At 47.6% G+C, this 13,668-nt stretch overlaps 2 protein-coding genes across 5 annotated transcripts in view; one reads left to right on the top strand and one right to left on the bottom strand.

Moving 5' to 3' along the window:
• Positions 1-13,668, top strand: part of COPE (COPI coat complex subunit epsilon) — a 200,031-nt gene that overhangs the window by 110,313 nt on the left and 76,050 nt on the right. The gene's annotated exons all lie outside the window — the stretch shown is intronic.
• Positions 1,511-13,668, bottom strand: part of CRTC1 (CREB regulated transcription coactivator 1) — a 56,382-nt gene continuing 44,224 nt past the window's right edge. Inside the window, exons 13-15 of one of the 2 annotated variants that reach the window (XM_068173849.1) lie at positions 7,583-7,669; positions 4,143-4,323; positions 1,511-1,779 (exon numbers count right to left, since the gene is read on the bottom strand). In XM_068173849.1, the coding sequence (XP_068029950.1) occupies positions 1,568-1,779; positions 4,143-4,323; positions 7,583-7,669 (480 nt within the window). In that variant the 3' untranslated portion in view covers positions 1,511-1,567. The remainder of the gene's footprint in view (positions 1,780-4,142; positions 4,324-7,582; positions 7,670-13,668) is intronic. The other variant, XM_068173850.1, reaches the window with a different exon arrangement.

Raw genomic sequence — 13,668 nt, 5'->3', positions numbered from 1 at the left:
TAGTTAATGACTCCAAATCCTGTCAATTCCTGATGGATTCCTGCCGTTCCCATGCAGATCCCAGTGGAATGAGGATGTTCCAGCAGTGCCCTTTAAATTCATTCATTCCCACAGATTTGGGAATCACCTTCCATCCAGCCAGAGTGAAACCCCCAATTCCCAGCCTCAGGAATCTGGATGGGATTTTTTTTTTTTTTAAATTTTCATCACAAAATATTCACAAGGACCATCAGAAATAATCAATTCTCCATTTAATTAAACAGAATTTTGGAGGAGTCCATTCTGGTCATTGTGGAGCAAGAGATTATTTTTCCCTCGGGTGAATGAAGGAATTTTAAAGTTCCAACCACCCTATTTTGCCTATTCCAAAGGAAAATATCTAAACTTGCCTCAGGCTTCCTTATTCCTGCTTATTCCATCTGTTTAAAATTCCAGTTAGTTTAAAAATACCTACATATATAATATATATAATATATTTCTGGAATAAAACCACAAAAAATAATGTACTGTACAAATATTATGTAGAGTGCTTCCATTGGCTGTATGTAGTTGAGCTACTTTCCTAATATCCAAATATTTAAATAAAATAAAAAAAAAAAAAAAAAGAAATTACAACAACAACGACCAAAAAAAAAAAATCATAAATAAGTAACAGAATAAGTAATGAATAAGAATAAAAAATTAAAAAATCATGATGCTACGAGCCTGGCATTGCTATGGAAATGCCCTTCCTGTTGCCCAGGAATCTCTCACAAAGTAAAAATTAGGATTATGCAGGTTAGTCTCTATTTCTTTTTAGCTGCTTTAAGATGTTCTGATCCTCTGTCTAATCAAGTAATGAATTATAGAACTTTCATGTGTGCTCAGAAATGCTCTCTATATATGTAGCCATATATAGAAATAGATATATATTACATATATATTAAAAACAAAACAAAAACATAAAAAGCTTGGAAAAAATAGTGTTTAAAGTGGATTTTTGGGACTGGTGGCCGGCGGCGGCTCCGCTTTGCCGGGACGGGAGGGTGGGGACACAGCTGGGGACAAGCAGGGCACCTGGAGGGACGACAGTGTCACAGAGCAGAGCGCCAGCCGCAGGGAAAGGCGGCAATGCGGGGATTTGCTTCCCAAGCCGGGGACGAGGAGGGGGCACGGCCCCCCAGCCCCGCAGCCCGGGGTTTGCCAGCACCTCCTGCCCCGCCCGGCTGCCCAAAGCCCCTCTCTGGTGCCAGGAGACACGGGCACGGTCCCGCCGGAGCTCTGCTGGGGGAAAGGGGGGCTCTGGAGAGGAAAAGGCCGATGGAAAACCGGGGGAAACCGGACAACTCCTTACTGCTGGACGGCAACAGCGGCTCGGGGGCGACATCGCTGGGCGCCACGGGGACGGGGGCTCGGCAGCGCGGCAAGCTCAGAACAACAAGCTGTGGTTACTCATTGTACAGGGGACACGGAGCAGCTGCTCCCTCCGGGATGGATCCTCCGGGACGGGACGGACCCTCCGGGATGGGATGGACCCTCTGGGACGGGACGGACCCTCCGGGCCGGATCCTGCGGAGGTGCCGGCGGGTCACAGCCGGTCCATGCGGAACGTGTCCTCTGTGGCGGGGTCGGTGAGGACCATGTCGGGGTCGTTGAGCATGTGCAGTCCATCCAGGGTCAAAGGGTCAATTTTGAGTTCATCCAGAGGGAACTGGGAATCCGTGTCGAAGCTGACGTCCCCCACTCCTGCCAAGGAGCTGGTCAGTTCTTTTGATAAGCTGGGGGGGGATTCTCCTGTCACTGCAGGGACAGAACACACAGGGGTCAAACACCAGTGTGGAGGTCAGAAAACAGCTCCCAAAAACCCTGGAAATGTTTAAGGAGCTCTCAGATGAGGAACATCCACCCTCCTTCACATTTCCGATTCTTCACGGCATCTCCAAGCCACCAAACACAACCCAAAATTCGTGTTTGGTGCAACTGGAGCCTTTTCTCTCCCTCAGCTTTAGGGGGAATAACCTCAATTTCCACCACTGCCATCAGCAATCCCTGGGCAGGGATTGTTTCCAAAACCCCACTGTGACCAGACTGGCCACCATATGTGACACTCCAACCCTTTGCTGGCCAGCTTGGGCAGAGCAGGGGAAGCAGTTTGGCTCCCCCAGCTTTTCCTCACTGTAGCAGAGGGTCCAGGGAATTCAGAGGGAGGGGAAATCCACAGGAAAACTGGTGCTCTGCCTGTGTGCAGGTGAGCACTGGGACACACCTGGACCTGTCGCCGCTGCGTTAGGAACGGCTGAAGGAAGGCGACACTGACTCCAGTGCTCAGAAGACATGAAGTGAGATTTATCAGGAACTTTACATATTTATAGACAGGATTGCTCACTCAGAACCTGACTGGTCCTTGAACACCACCCCTCACACCACTGGTAAACAGGAACACCACCGTTTTGTAACTATCTTTCCATAAACATCACGTACAAACGTTCCACGTGTTCACAAGCACCAGGTGCAGAGATTAAGGTAAGAATTGTTTTAATTCTTTCTCTGAGCATTCTCACAACTTCCCTGGGAAAGTTATCCCTTTCTCTCTCTGTCAGCATCCACACTGGACTGGCACCACAGCCCAGGTGAAACAACCCCCAAGAGAAACCCCCAGGCTGGGACCGTGGAATCCTGAAACATCCTGAGCTGGGAGGGACTCCCAAGGATCATGGATCCAGCTCCTGGCCTTCTACAGACACCCCAAAATCCCAGCCTGTCCCCGAGTGTTGTCCAAACAGCCTGGAGCTCTGGCAGGGCTGGGGCCACTCCCTGAGTAGCTGGAGTTCTGAGGGGCAGAACTGTGGATGTGACAGCCGGCTCAGAGAGCAGAAAACCAGATCAGTTTTCTCAGGAGGACCTGTGAGACTTTTAGGGAGCTGTAGAGAAACGATGAGAGCTTGTTACTGTAAACAACCTGCAGCTGGTGTTTTTCTACTCTTTGTTCTTCTGCTCTTCTCAAGCATTGTTTGTGAGAAAAGTGGTTTTGTTAATTAGCCATCAGGCAGAATGTATCTGAACAGTCCGTAAAGAGAAGTGTGGCATTCACATCCTCTCCCCCTCAGGGTTTTTGTTGGAGAAGCACAGAGAGAAGAAGAGAAAGCAATTCTTATCTGCTCCTGTGTTTGTCCCACATAGAATGTGGCATGGAGATGGTTTACCCAAAGTGACTGATGATTAGATTCGAGTGAAGGTTGTTTGGATTCATGGACCAAGTGAATCCAGCTGTGTCGGACTCTCGAGCAGAGAGTGTCATGAATTTTGTTAGTTCTTGGTAGATAGTAAGTATACAGTAAGTATCTCTTTAAAATAGTATAGTATGGTTTTAACAAGGCAATCCTTCAGCCTCCTAACCTAAAGCCAAAATTCACCATTTCCCTGCGTCGGGCTCGTCCTTGTTCTGAGAGAGTTTTGTGCAGAGCAGCCTGCTCGGAGTCTGTGCTGCTTCCTTACTCAGTGTCGGAGTCCAGCACACCCCTCTGGCTGCCCTGGCTGGCTCCAGACCCTGGCAGGGATCTCGGAGACCTTGGCACCAAGTCAAAAACACCTGTGGCTTCCATTTTAGCCCGTGGGAAAAGCTGCCAGCTCTGTGTGAGGAATTACAAGCCACAGGGGTTTGAGTGGTGTGGTAGTTGAATTAACAAAGGGTGAAAAAGTGGAATTTTGGGGTTTTTAGAATGAGGTTCAGGGGTACAAGATGGAGGGATTTGGGTGTGTCCTGACCTCCTCCTCCTTCTCCTTGCCCTCCATGTGTTGCTGTGATGGTGACACTTTTCTGTTGGTTTAAGGTACAGACACACTGCCCAACAGAAATGACAGACATTGGCACGTTACTGTAAATGTGGCACACGGAGTTTTGGTATAAAATGTGAACACCGCCCTGAGGGCAGACAGAATGCCATGGCCGACCTGCTGGACAGAGCTCAGCAGGGCAGAGAGAGAATGTTCTGGATAAGGGAAATAAACAACCTGGAGAAGCCGACCCTGCGCATCCAGACTCCTCCTTTGGCTGCTCGGGCTGGGAAACGAGGACTTTTACACTCTCGGGGTCACCTCGACACCCGGACCCCGAGAACTCAACAGCAACACAGGAGCCCGGGGCTGCTCCCAGGTGGGTTTACCTGTCAGGATGATGTTGGGGATGTTGCTGTGGCTGGAGTAGTTGAGCTGCTGCGAGTCCTGCAGGCTGCCGTGGCTGCCCGTCAGTCCCATCATGGCAGCCTGCGAGTAGTTGAGGGTGGAGCAGGGGCTGTAGAGGCTGTTGGAGCTGATGGCGTTCTCGATCATGTTGAACTGCTCCAGCTGCAGGGCGACAGCACAAAGGGTTAACGGGCAGCCCCGGCAGGGACGGGACGGGGGGACAAGGACATGCTCCAGGACAGGACACAGACAGGCAAACAAATTCATCTTTCCTTGCTCAAAACGGGGCTCCGGGCCCTGAGCTGCACGGGACGTCCCCTGCCCCGGCCGGGAGAGGGAGGCACAAACCAAACTGGGGACAGGGGCTGGGGGAACAGAAGAAAAGGGAGGGTTCAAAGGGAAATCCAGGGAATTCGGGCTGGCCCCGGGGTCTCTGCCCAGCAGAATTCCCTCCAGGACACAGCCCGGTTTAATATTTAAAAATTTAATGAATTTCATTCCAGAATTAAATCCAATAATTTAATTAATCCATGCTCTGAAAGGGAAATAAAGGGAATTCGGGCTGGCTCCGAGGTCTCTGCCCAGCAGAATTCCCTCCAGGACACAGCCCGGTTTAAGTATTTCATAATTTAATTGATTTAATTCCAGAATTAAATCCAATAATTTAACTAATCCACGCTCTGAAAGGGAAATCAAGGAAATTCGGGCTGGCTCTGAGGTCTCTGCCCAGCAGAATTCCCTCCAGGACACATCCCGGTTTAAGTACTTCATAACTTAATGAATATAATTCCAGAATTAAACTTGATAATTTAATTAATCCCCTCTCTGGTGGAAGATTGAAAGGGAAATCCAGGGAATTCGGGCTGGCCCGAGGTCTCTGCCCAGCAAAATTCCCTCCAGGACACATCCCAGTTTAATATTTAAAAATTTAATGAATTTAATTCCAGAATTAAACTCAATAATTTAATTAATCCATTCTCTGAAAGGGAATTCAGGCTCACCCCATGGTCTCTGCCCAGCAGAATTCCCTCCAGGACACATCCCGGTTTAAGTATTTCATAATTTAATTGATTTAATTCCAGAATTAAATCCAATAATTTAACTAATCCACGCTCTGAAAGGGAAATCAAGGAAATTCGGGCTGGCTCTGAGGTCTCTGACCAGCAGAATTCCCTCCAGGACACATCCCGGTTTAAGTATTTCATAATTTAATTGATTTAATTCCAGAATTAAATCCAATAATTTAACTAATCCACACTCTGAAAGGGAAATCAAGGAAATTCGGGCTGGCTCTGAGGTCTCTGCCCAGCAGAATTCCCTCCAGGACACATCCCGGTTTAAGTACTTCATAACTTAATGAATGTAATTCCAGAATTAAACTTGATAATTTAATTAATCCCCTCTCTGGTGGAAGACTGAAAGGGAAATCAAGGGAATTCGGGCTGGCCCGAGGTCTCTGCCCAGCAAAATTCCCTCCAGGACACATCCCAGGTTACTATTTAAAAATTTAATGAATTTAATTCCGGAATTAAATCCAATAATTTAATTAATCCATTCTCTGAAAGGGAATTCAGGCTCAGTCCATGGTCTCTGCCCAGCAGAATTCCCTCCAGGACACATCCCGGTTTAAGTACTTCATAATTTAATTGATTTAATTCCAGAATTAAACTCAATAATTTAACTAATCCATGCTCTGAAAGGGAAATAAAGGGAATTCGGGCTGGCTCCGAGGTTTCTGCCCAGCAGAATTCCCTCCAGGACACATCCCGGTATAGTATTTCATAATTAATTTGATTTAATTCCAGAATTCAATCCAATAATTTAATTAATCCCTGCCCTGGTTGGCCAAACCAAGGGAGGCTCCGATTATTCCCAAATTCCTGACTCAATCCCCACAAGGGAATCCTTCCCAACTGCAACTCCAGCCAGAAATGTGGAGCTGGAAATTTTTCCTTATTTTCACTCTTCAATGCATTCCCACGATGCTTCATCTCAAAGATTTTTCAGTATCTTAAATTTGGTCAGAATTATTTTCATTATTTTAGATTTTTTGGTTTGTCATTTTAAAATTTAATTTCATCGTTTTCCTCGATAAAATTTTCATTTAGAAAATCATTATTTAAAAATTTTCTTTTTTCATTTTTATTTTTTGAAGTTGATTCTCATTATTTTAAAATACATTTGCATTATTTTTCCTTATAAAAACGAATTTTCACTACTTAAAGATATTCAGTATTTTTCCTCTTTCAAATGTCACTATTTTTCCTTTTAAAGTTTTCATTACTTTAAGTTTCTTCTTGTTATTTTTCCTTCTTAAAATTAACTTTCACTATTTGAAAATCTCAGTATTTTTCTTCTTTCAATTTTTAAAATTGATCTCCTGATTTTAAAAGCTTCATTATTATACATTTTTAAAATTAATTTCTGATTTTAAAACCTCCATTATCATCCATTTTTAAATTTATCTTCCATTTTAAAACCTCCATTATTTTCCATTTTTTATTAATCACTGATTTCAAAGCCTCCATTATTTTCCATTTTTTAGTTAATCTCTGATTTCAAAACCTCCATTATTTTCCATTTTTTAGGTAATCTCTGATTTCAAAACCACCATTATTTTCCATTTTTTAATTAATGTCCCATTTCAAAACCACCATTATTTTCCATTTTTTAATTAATCTCTCATTTCAAAACCTCCATTATTTTCCATTTTTAATTAATCTCTGATTTCAAAACCTCCATTATTTTCCATTTTTAGTTAATCTCTGATTTCAAAACCTCCATTATTTTCCATTTTTTAGTTAATGTCCCATTTTATAAACCTCCATTATTTTCCATTTTTAGTTAATCTCTGATTTCAAAACCTCCATTATTTTCCATTTTTTAATTAATGTCCCATTTTAAAACCTCCATTATCATCCATTTTTCGATTGATCTCTGATTTCAAAACCACCATTATTTTCCATTTTTTAGTTAATCTCTGATTTCAAAACCTCCATTATTTTCCATTTTTTAGTTAATCTCTGATTTCAAAACCTCCATTATTTTCCATTTTTTAGTTAATGTCCCATTTCAAAACCTCCATTATTTTCCATTTTTTAGTTAATGTCCCATTTCAAAACCTCCATTATTTTCCATTTTTTAGTTAATCTCTGATTTCAAAACCTCCATTATTTTCCATTTTTTACCTGCTCTCCCATTTCTTTCGGCAGAACGCCTGCGTGGGGCGGGAGGGAAGCCAAACAAAACAAGAAACAAACGAGGGGTGGGGGGAAAAAAAAAAAACAAAAAAAAAAAGGAAAAGAAAAGAGCAGGAAAAGTGAACGTGGACAGGACGGGGACGTGACGCAAAGGAGGCAGAATTAATTGGGGTTAATTGGAGTGGGAGGGGCCGGGCGTGGCCCGAGATGAATTTGCTCACCTGGTGGGAGAGGGCATTAGCCTGCCTAGCTGTCATCTGCTGCTCATAATAGGAGTCCCCAAAAACACTGCCCAGCATGGAAGAATGCTGAAAACGAAACAGAGGCGGCATGGTGCGAAACCCCGGCTGGCCCCGGGAGACCGGGAACGCCGGGAGCGCCGGGGAAAACCGGGAGTGCCGGGGAAAAACAGGAGTGCCGGGGAAAAACGGGAGTGACGGGGAAAAACGGGAGTGCCAGGGAAAAACGGGAGTGACGGGGAAACTGGGAAAACCGGGAGTGCCGGGGAAAAACGGGAGTGCCGGGGAAAAACGGGAGTGACGGGGAAACTGGGAAAACCGGGAGTGCCGGGGAAAAACGGGAGTGCCGGGGAAAAACGGGAGTGACGGGGAAACTGGGAAAACCGGGAGTGCCGGGGAAAAACGGGAGTGCCAGGGAAAAACGGGAGTGACGGGGAAAAACGGGAGTGCTGGGGAAACCAGGAAAAACCAGGAGTGCCGGGGAAAAACGGGAGTGACAGGGAAAACTGGAAAAACCAGGAGTGCCGGGGAAAACGGGGAGTGCTGGGGAAACTGGGAGTGCTGGGGAAAATCGGGAGTGCCGGGGGAAAATGGGAGTGCTGGGGAAACCGGGAACACCGTTAGTGCCGGGGAAAACTGGGAGTGCTGGGGAAACCAGGAAAAACCGGGAGTGCGGGGGAATACTGGGAGTGCCGGGGAAACCAGGAAAAACCGGGAGTGCCGGGGAAAACTGGGAGTGCCGGGGAAACCAGGAAAAACCAGGAGTGCCGGGGAAAACTGGGAGTGCCGGGGAAACCAGGAAAAACCGGGAGTGCCGGGGAAAAACAGGAGTGCCGGGGAAACCGGGAGTGCTGGGGAAACCGGGAATGCAGGGGAAAACTGGGAATGCTGGGGAAAACCGGCAAAACCGGGAACACCGTTAGTGCCGGGGAAAAACTGGGAGTGCCGGGGAAAACTGGGAGTGCTGGGGAAACCGGTAAAAACCGGGAGTGCCGGGGAAAAACGGGAATGGTGGGGAAACCAGGAGAAACCGGGAGTGCCGGGGAATGCTGGGAGTGCTGGGGAAAAATAGGAGTGCTGGGGAAACCGGGAATGCGGGGGAAAACTGGGAATGCTGGGGAATGCTGGGCAAACCGGGAATGCCAGGAGTGCTGGGGAAAAACAGGAATGCTGGGGAAAACTGGGAATGCTGGGGAAACCGGGAAAAACTGGGGAAACCGGGAAAAACTGGGAGTGCCAGGGAAATGGGGGAAAACCGGGAATGCAGGGAAACCAGGAAAAACTGGAAGTGCCAGGGAAACCAGGAAAAACCGGGAGTGCCGGGGAAACCCGGGAATGCCGGGAAAACCGGGAATGCTGGGGAAACCAGGAATGCCGGGGAAACTGGGAATGGCAGAGAAAACTGGGAATTCAGAGAAAACCAGGAATGCCAGGGAAAACTGGGAAAAAAAAAGGAATGATGGGGAAAGCAGGGATGCCAGGGAAACTGGGAATGGCGGAGAAAACTGGGAGTTCAGAGAAAACCGGGAATGGCAGAGAAATCTGGGAGTTCTCGAGAAATCTGGGAATGCCAGAGAAATCCAGGAATTCAAGAGAAATCCGGGAATTCAGAGAAATCTGGGAATTCAGAGAAATCTGGGAATGCCAGATAAATCTGAGTGTTCAGAGAAATCTGGAAATTCCAGATTAATCCAGGAATCCCAGAGAAATCTGGGAATGCCGGAGAAATCAGCATGGAGTTGGCGGGAATCACTCGGGGCCCTCACGGGGGCCAAGAGGATCCACAGGGAGCAGGCGGGAATCCCACAGGGCCCAGGGGATCCAAACGGGGCAGGCAGGAATCCCTCCAGACCCAGAGGATCCCAGAGGATCCACAGGATCCAGAGGAAGCTGGAGGGAATCCCCCAGGACCATGAAGATCCCAGAGGATCCTCATGGAGCAGGAAGGAATCCCACAGGATCCTCATGGAGCACGAGGGAATCCCCCAGGCCCATGAAGATCCCACAGGATCCTCACGGAGCAGGAAGGAATCCCCCAGGACCATGAAGATCCCACAGGATCCTCACGGAGCAGGCGGGAACCCCTCAGGACCATGAAGATCCCACAGGATCCTCATGGAGCACGAGGGAATCCCACAGGATCCTCATGGAGCATGAGGGAATCCCCCAGGACCATGAAGATCCCACAGGATCCTCATGGAGCACGAGGGAATCCCCCAGGACCCTGCGCCTGCCACGGGGACACCACAGAAGCCCAGAGGCCTCTCCCAGAGCAGGGACGGGATGGAAAATTGGGATTTCCAGACAGGACACTGCGCTGGGAAACGGGCAGGGACAGCAGCGCCGTGATTGCTGGGGGATTTTGTGGATTTCTGGGGGATTTTGTGGAATTTCCCCCCACTGAGGCGGGAGGGGCTGTTCTGGGTCTGTATCTGCAGCCCCGAAGGGCAAAATTCCCGATTTAAAGTCAGGAGCTGCAGAGCAGGAAAGGTCAGGGGGAAGCTCAGTGAGAATTCCAGGAGGAATTCCTCAGCCCTGTCCAGTCCCTCCATCATTTATCAATTATTCTAAAGGTGACCAAGAATTTGAGGTCCGTGTTTTAATCCTGATCAAAAATGCCAGATAAAAATCGGCAACATCACTCCTGATTTAAAATTGCCAAATTCTGATATTCCAGCTGAAAATAAAAACCGTTAACTGACAGAGAACATCTCTGAAAGACAATTCCCACGGAGTGTTTTCTCAGTCTTGGAAAACAAAATTCAGTTGCTGGTTTATCCACATGGCAAAAGCAGAAGGCCACAAATTTCCTCCTTAAAAACCTAAGCATGGGAAATTCAGGGAAAGTCTAGGAAGAATCAGAACAGGAACGGGACCCTCAAAAAAACACCTTGTATGAAAAAATAATTTAAAAACCACCTGAATTGCCCCTTCCATGAGGGAAAGAAGCACCAAGATATTCCTCAAAAACCTCCCCAGTTCCAGCCAGAGCCCTGGGCTGTCACATCCTGGGGATGGTTTGGGATAAATGTGGATCAAGGGGGGAATTCCCAACCCAGGACTGCATGGCTGGAACTCCTCCTCCAAAATCCTGGCTGAGCAGATCCTGGTTGGTCCCAGAGCTGCTCCGAGCTGGGATGGTTTGGATGCACTTGGAGAAGAGATTTGGGATTCCCTTTCCTGAGCATTTATGGTCTGTCAGAGCCAGACCACCCAACAATCCCTGCCCCATGTGCAGCCAGAACTGGGAAAGGGCTGGAACTGGAAACTTCTCCAATTTATCACCTGGTCATCAACGCTCCAGAGGCTGCTGGATCCCAGGAAAAAGGGATCAAACACCCCTGGGAAAAAGGGATCAAACACCACAAGAGCCTCTGATAAACTGCTGATAAGAGAAAAGCAAAGCACCACTTAAAGCAATTTAAAGAAAATTTGGGGTTTTTTAACCAATCTAAATCCAGTCCAACCTATGTTTTATAACCATTTCCAAGGAAAACCTGAATTTTGGGATGGCACAGACTTGACAGGAAGCAAAACCAACACTAAAATCCAATGGGTATCTATTTGAGAGTTCCAAAGAGGATCAAGGTATTTTGTCCCTTTCACTCCTGTGGTTTCATTCCACAGATTGGGAATGAGAGGAGAATTCCCAAAATGAGGACAACCCCTAAAATCTTTGTGTTTCACCAAGCACTGTTTCCATCCCAAAAAACTTTTGAAGTAATCAAGAGGAGAGCAGAACGGGCTCATGCAAGTCCAGGTCAGAGCCTCCTACCCACCCCGAGGCTGGGTTTGCTCCTCCTGTGAAGTGTGCTGGTTCCTACAGCTGCAAGCATGGAAATTCCCAAAGGAAACCCAAAATTCCCACTGGAAATGTCATTCCTTCAACACTTCAGAGCCTCAAAATAATTTATCAACAACTCCAGGAGCAACATTGTGCAAACACCATCTCCAGAACCACTGGGGAGTCACCAGAGCATCTTCTGTGAGGAAAAACCAACCCCAAAGCACAAATCCCTGGCTGGGATGATCCATCTAGAAATACCTACCAGGTTCTCCAGGTCAGAGCCACTAGAGCAGGAATGTTTGTATCTAACTGGAACGGGAATGAGGGTGAGAGCAGGGAAGCACAGCCCAGGCACTGGGGTGGAAGCCATGCAAACACAGAGCTGGGGGGCAGGCAGGGCTCTCCCATCCCTGCGGGCACTGGGAGCACTGGTGGGACACACACACACAGCTGGGAAACAGGAGCACGGGGCTTGGGAGAGGTGGGAGCATGGAGAAGAACCTGTGGTGGATGTGGGACACAAATCAAAGCCTGGGTTTGTGGTTTAAGGAATGTCCTTTGGCACTGTGGGGATGAAACCCCAAATCCACGGGAGGAAGAAGAGCACATGGAGGCACCTGCCCGGTCACTGCATCCCACTCAGCAGTGCCAGGCTGCTCCACAGTGGGATATTCTGCTGTTGGAAGGGATCTGCCTTCCCTCTGGGCAGATCAAGGGATTCTGCTGCCTGGAGCTGCCCCATCTTCATGACCAAGCCCAATTTCCCCTCCAAACTAGTTTTTCTTCTCTCCACGTTTCATGTTTGTGACCACCACCGGCTTTCGGGGCACTCCTGGAGGCACGGAATCCACCTCGGTTTTAATTTAGCAAAACTTAAGGAATTCTGTGGGTATTTAAGAGGCCAAAACTACAGAGAGCAGAATTAACAAATCCTCTGCCTTCCACTCAAGAGTTGTGGTGTCCCTGTCAAACACAGCAAAACCTGAGGAAGTTTTTACAGGATAAAACCAGCAGGAAAAATCATAACCCAGTGTGTGTGTGCTCTGGTCCTTGGGACCGACCACTGGGGACAAAACCAAGCCAGAGTGATTGAGAAATCAAAGGGAAAACAAAAAAAAATCAACATAAACCCCAAATTTGGACGTGCTGTCCAGTGAGAACTGAGAGTTTGCAGCATGCTCTGCTCTAGGGGACAGTGCTGGTTTCTGGAGGCACACAGAGCACAGCAGAACTCACAGGAGCAGGCAGAAGAGAGAGGTTAAGAGGCAATTAAGGCAGGGTTAAGGAAACGCAGACAGTTCCTGCCACTCGGATCCAGGGCTGAGCTTACCATGACCTGGCTAATGAAGGAGACCTGGAGCTTCTGCCTGGGAACCATGAAGGGGCAGCACTTATTTAGAAAGGATCCTCCTTACAGCCTTCAGTGTTCAGTGATGGAACAGAAAATGGATTTTCAGACTCTTGTGATGCTCTGGAAGAATTCCCTGCACTTCTTTTCTCCAGGTGGGATTCTCCAGAGCAGCCAGCTGAGGCTCTTTCAGCAGCATCAGGCACTGAAAATGCACTTTCTTACATTGGGGCACCCTCAAATTTTGCCTGGTTTTTAATTTAATTTTAATTTCTTTGCCTGGTTTTAATTTTTTTGCTGGCAGGTAAAAAAAGCCCTTCAGAGGATCACACACTCCCCCAAGTTGTGATTTCCATCCAGGACATGTGGATGTGTGAGGAGATACAGGCAGAGCAAGGAAAAGCAGCTGGCATGCAAGGGAGCGTGCTGGGAACCCATTCCCTGCCAGCCACAAGCTGCTCATTTTAAGAGCATTTTCTCCAGTGTTTTCTTTCACTGGGTGTCTTGTCACATAAAAAAGGTCCTGATCTAAATCAGTTTGGGATATTTAGTGTAAATATTTGAATATTTAGCGCCCCAGGAGTTTTCCTGCTGCAGGAGGCACTGAAATTCCCCCTTTCTCGCCCTCCCAACCTCGCACCCATCAGCTCCCCTGGGATCCTGGCAATTGAAAGGATTCTACCTGGAGGTTCCGCCCTTCAAACAAACACCACCCCAGTGTTCCACCAGCAGCCTGATCCTGTGGTTCTCTGCTCCCTAAAAAAGGCAATTCAGCAGCTCCTGCAGCCCTGTGGGAGTGGGGATGGAGGGGCGGCCGAGATGGGACGTCGGTGATGCATGAGGCACACACGGAGTCACAGTGAGACGGCTATGGGGCAGTGATGGAGAAATCCAGCTCAAAACACACACGAGAAGCAAGGCCTGTGGAAGCAC

This window comes from Anomalospiza imberbis, chromosome 27 (assembly GCF_031753505.1).
Source record: "Anomalospiza imberbis isolate Cuckoo-Finch-1a 21T00152 chromosome 27, ASM3175350v1, whole genome shotgun sequence".
Classification (NCBI taxonomy): domain Eukaryota; kingdom Metazoa; phylum Chordata; class Aves; order Passeriformes; family Viduidae; genus Anomalospiza; species Anomalospiza imberbis.
The sequence above is the reverse complement of the archived record's forward strand: the minus strand, read 5'-3'. Positions and strand labels throughout refer to the sequence as shown.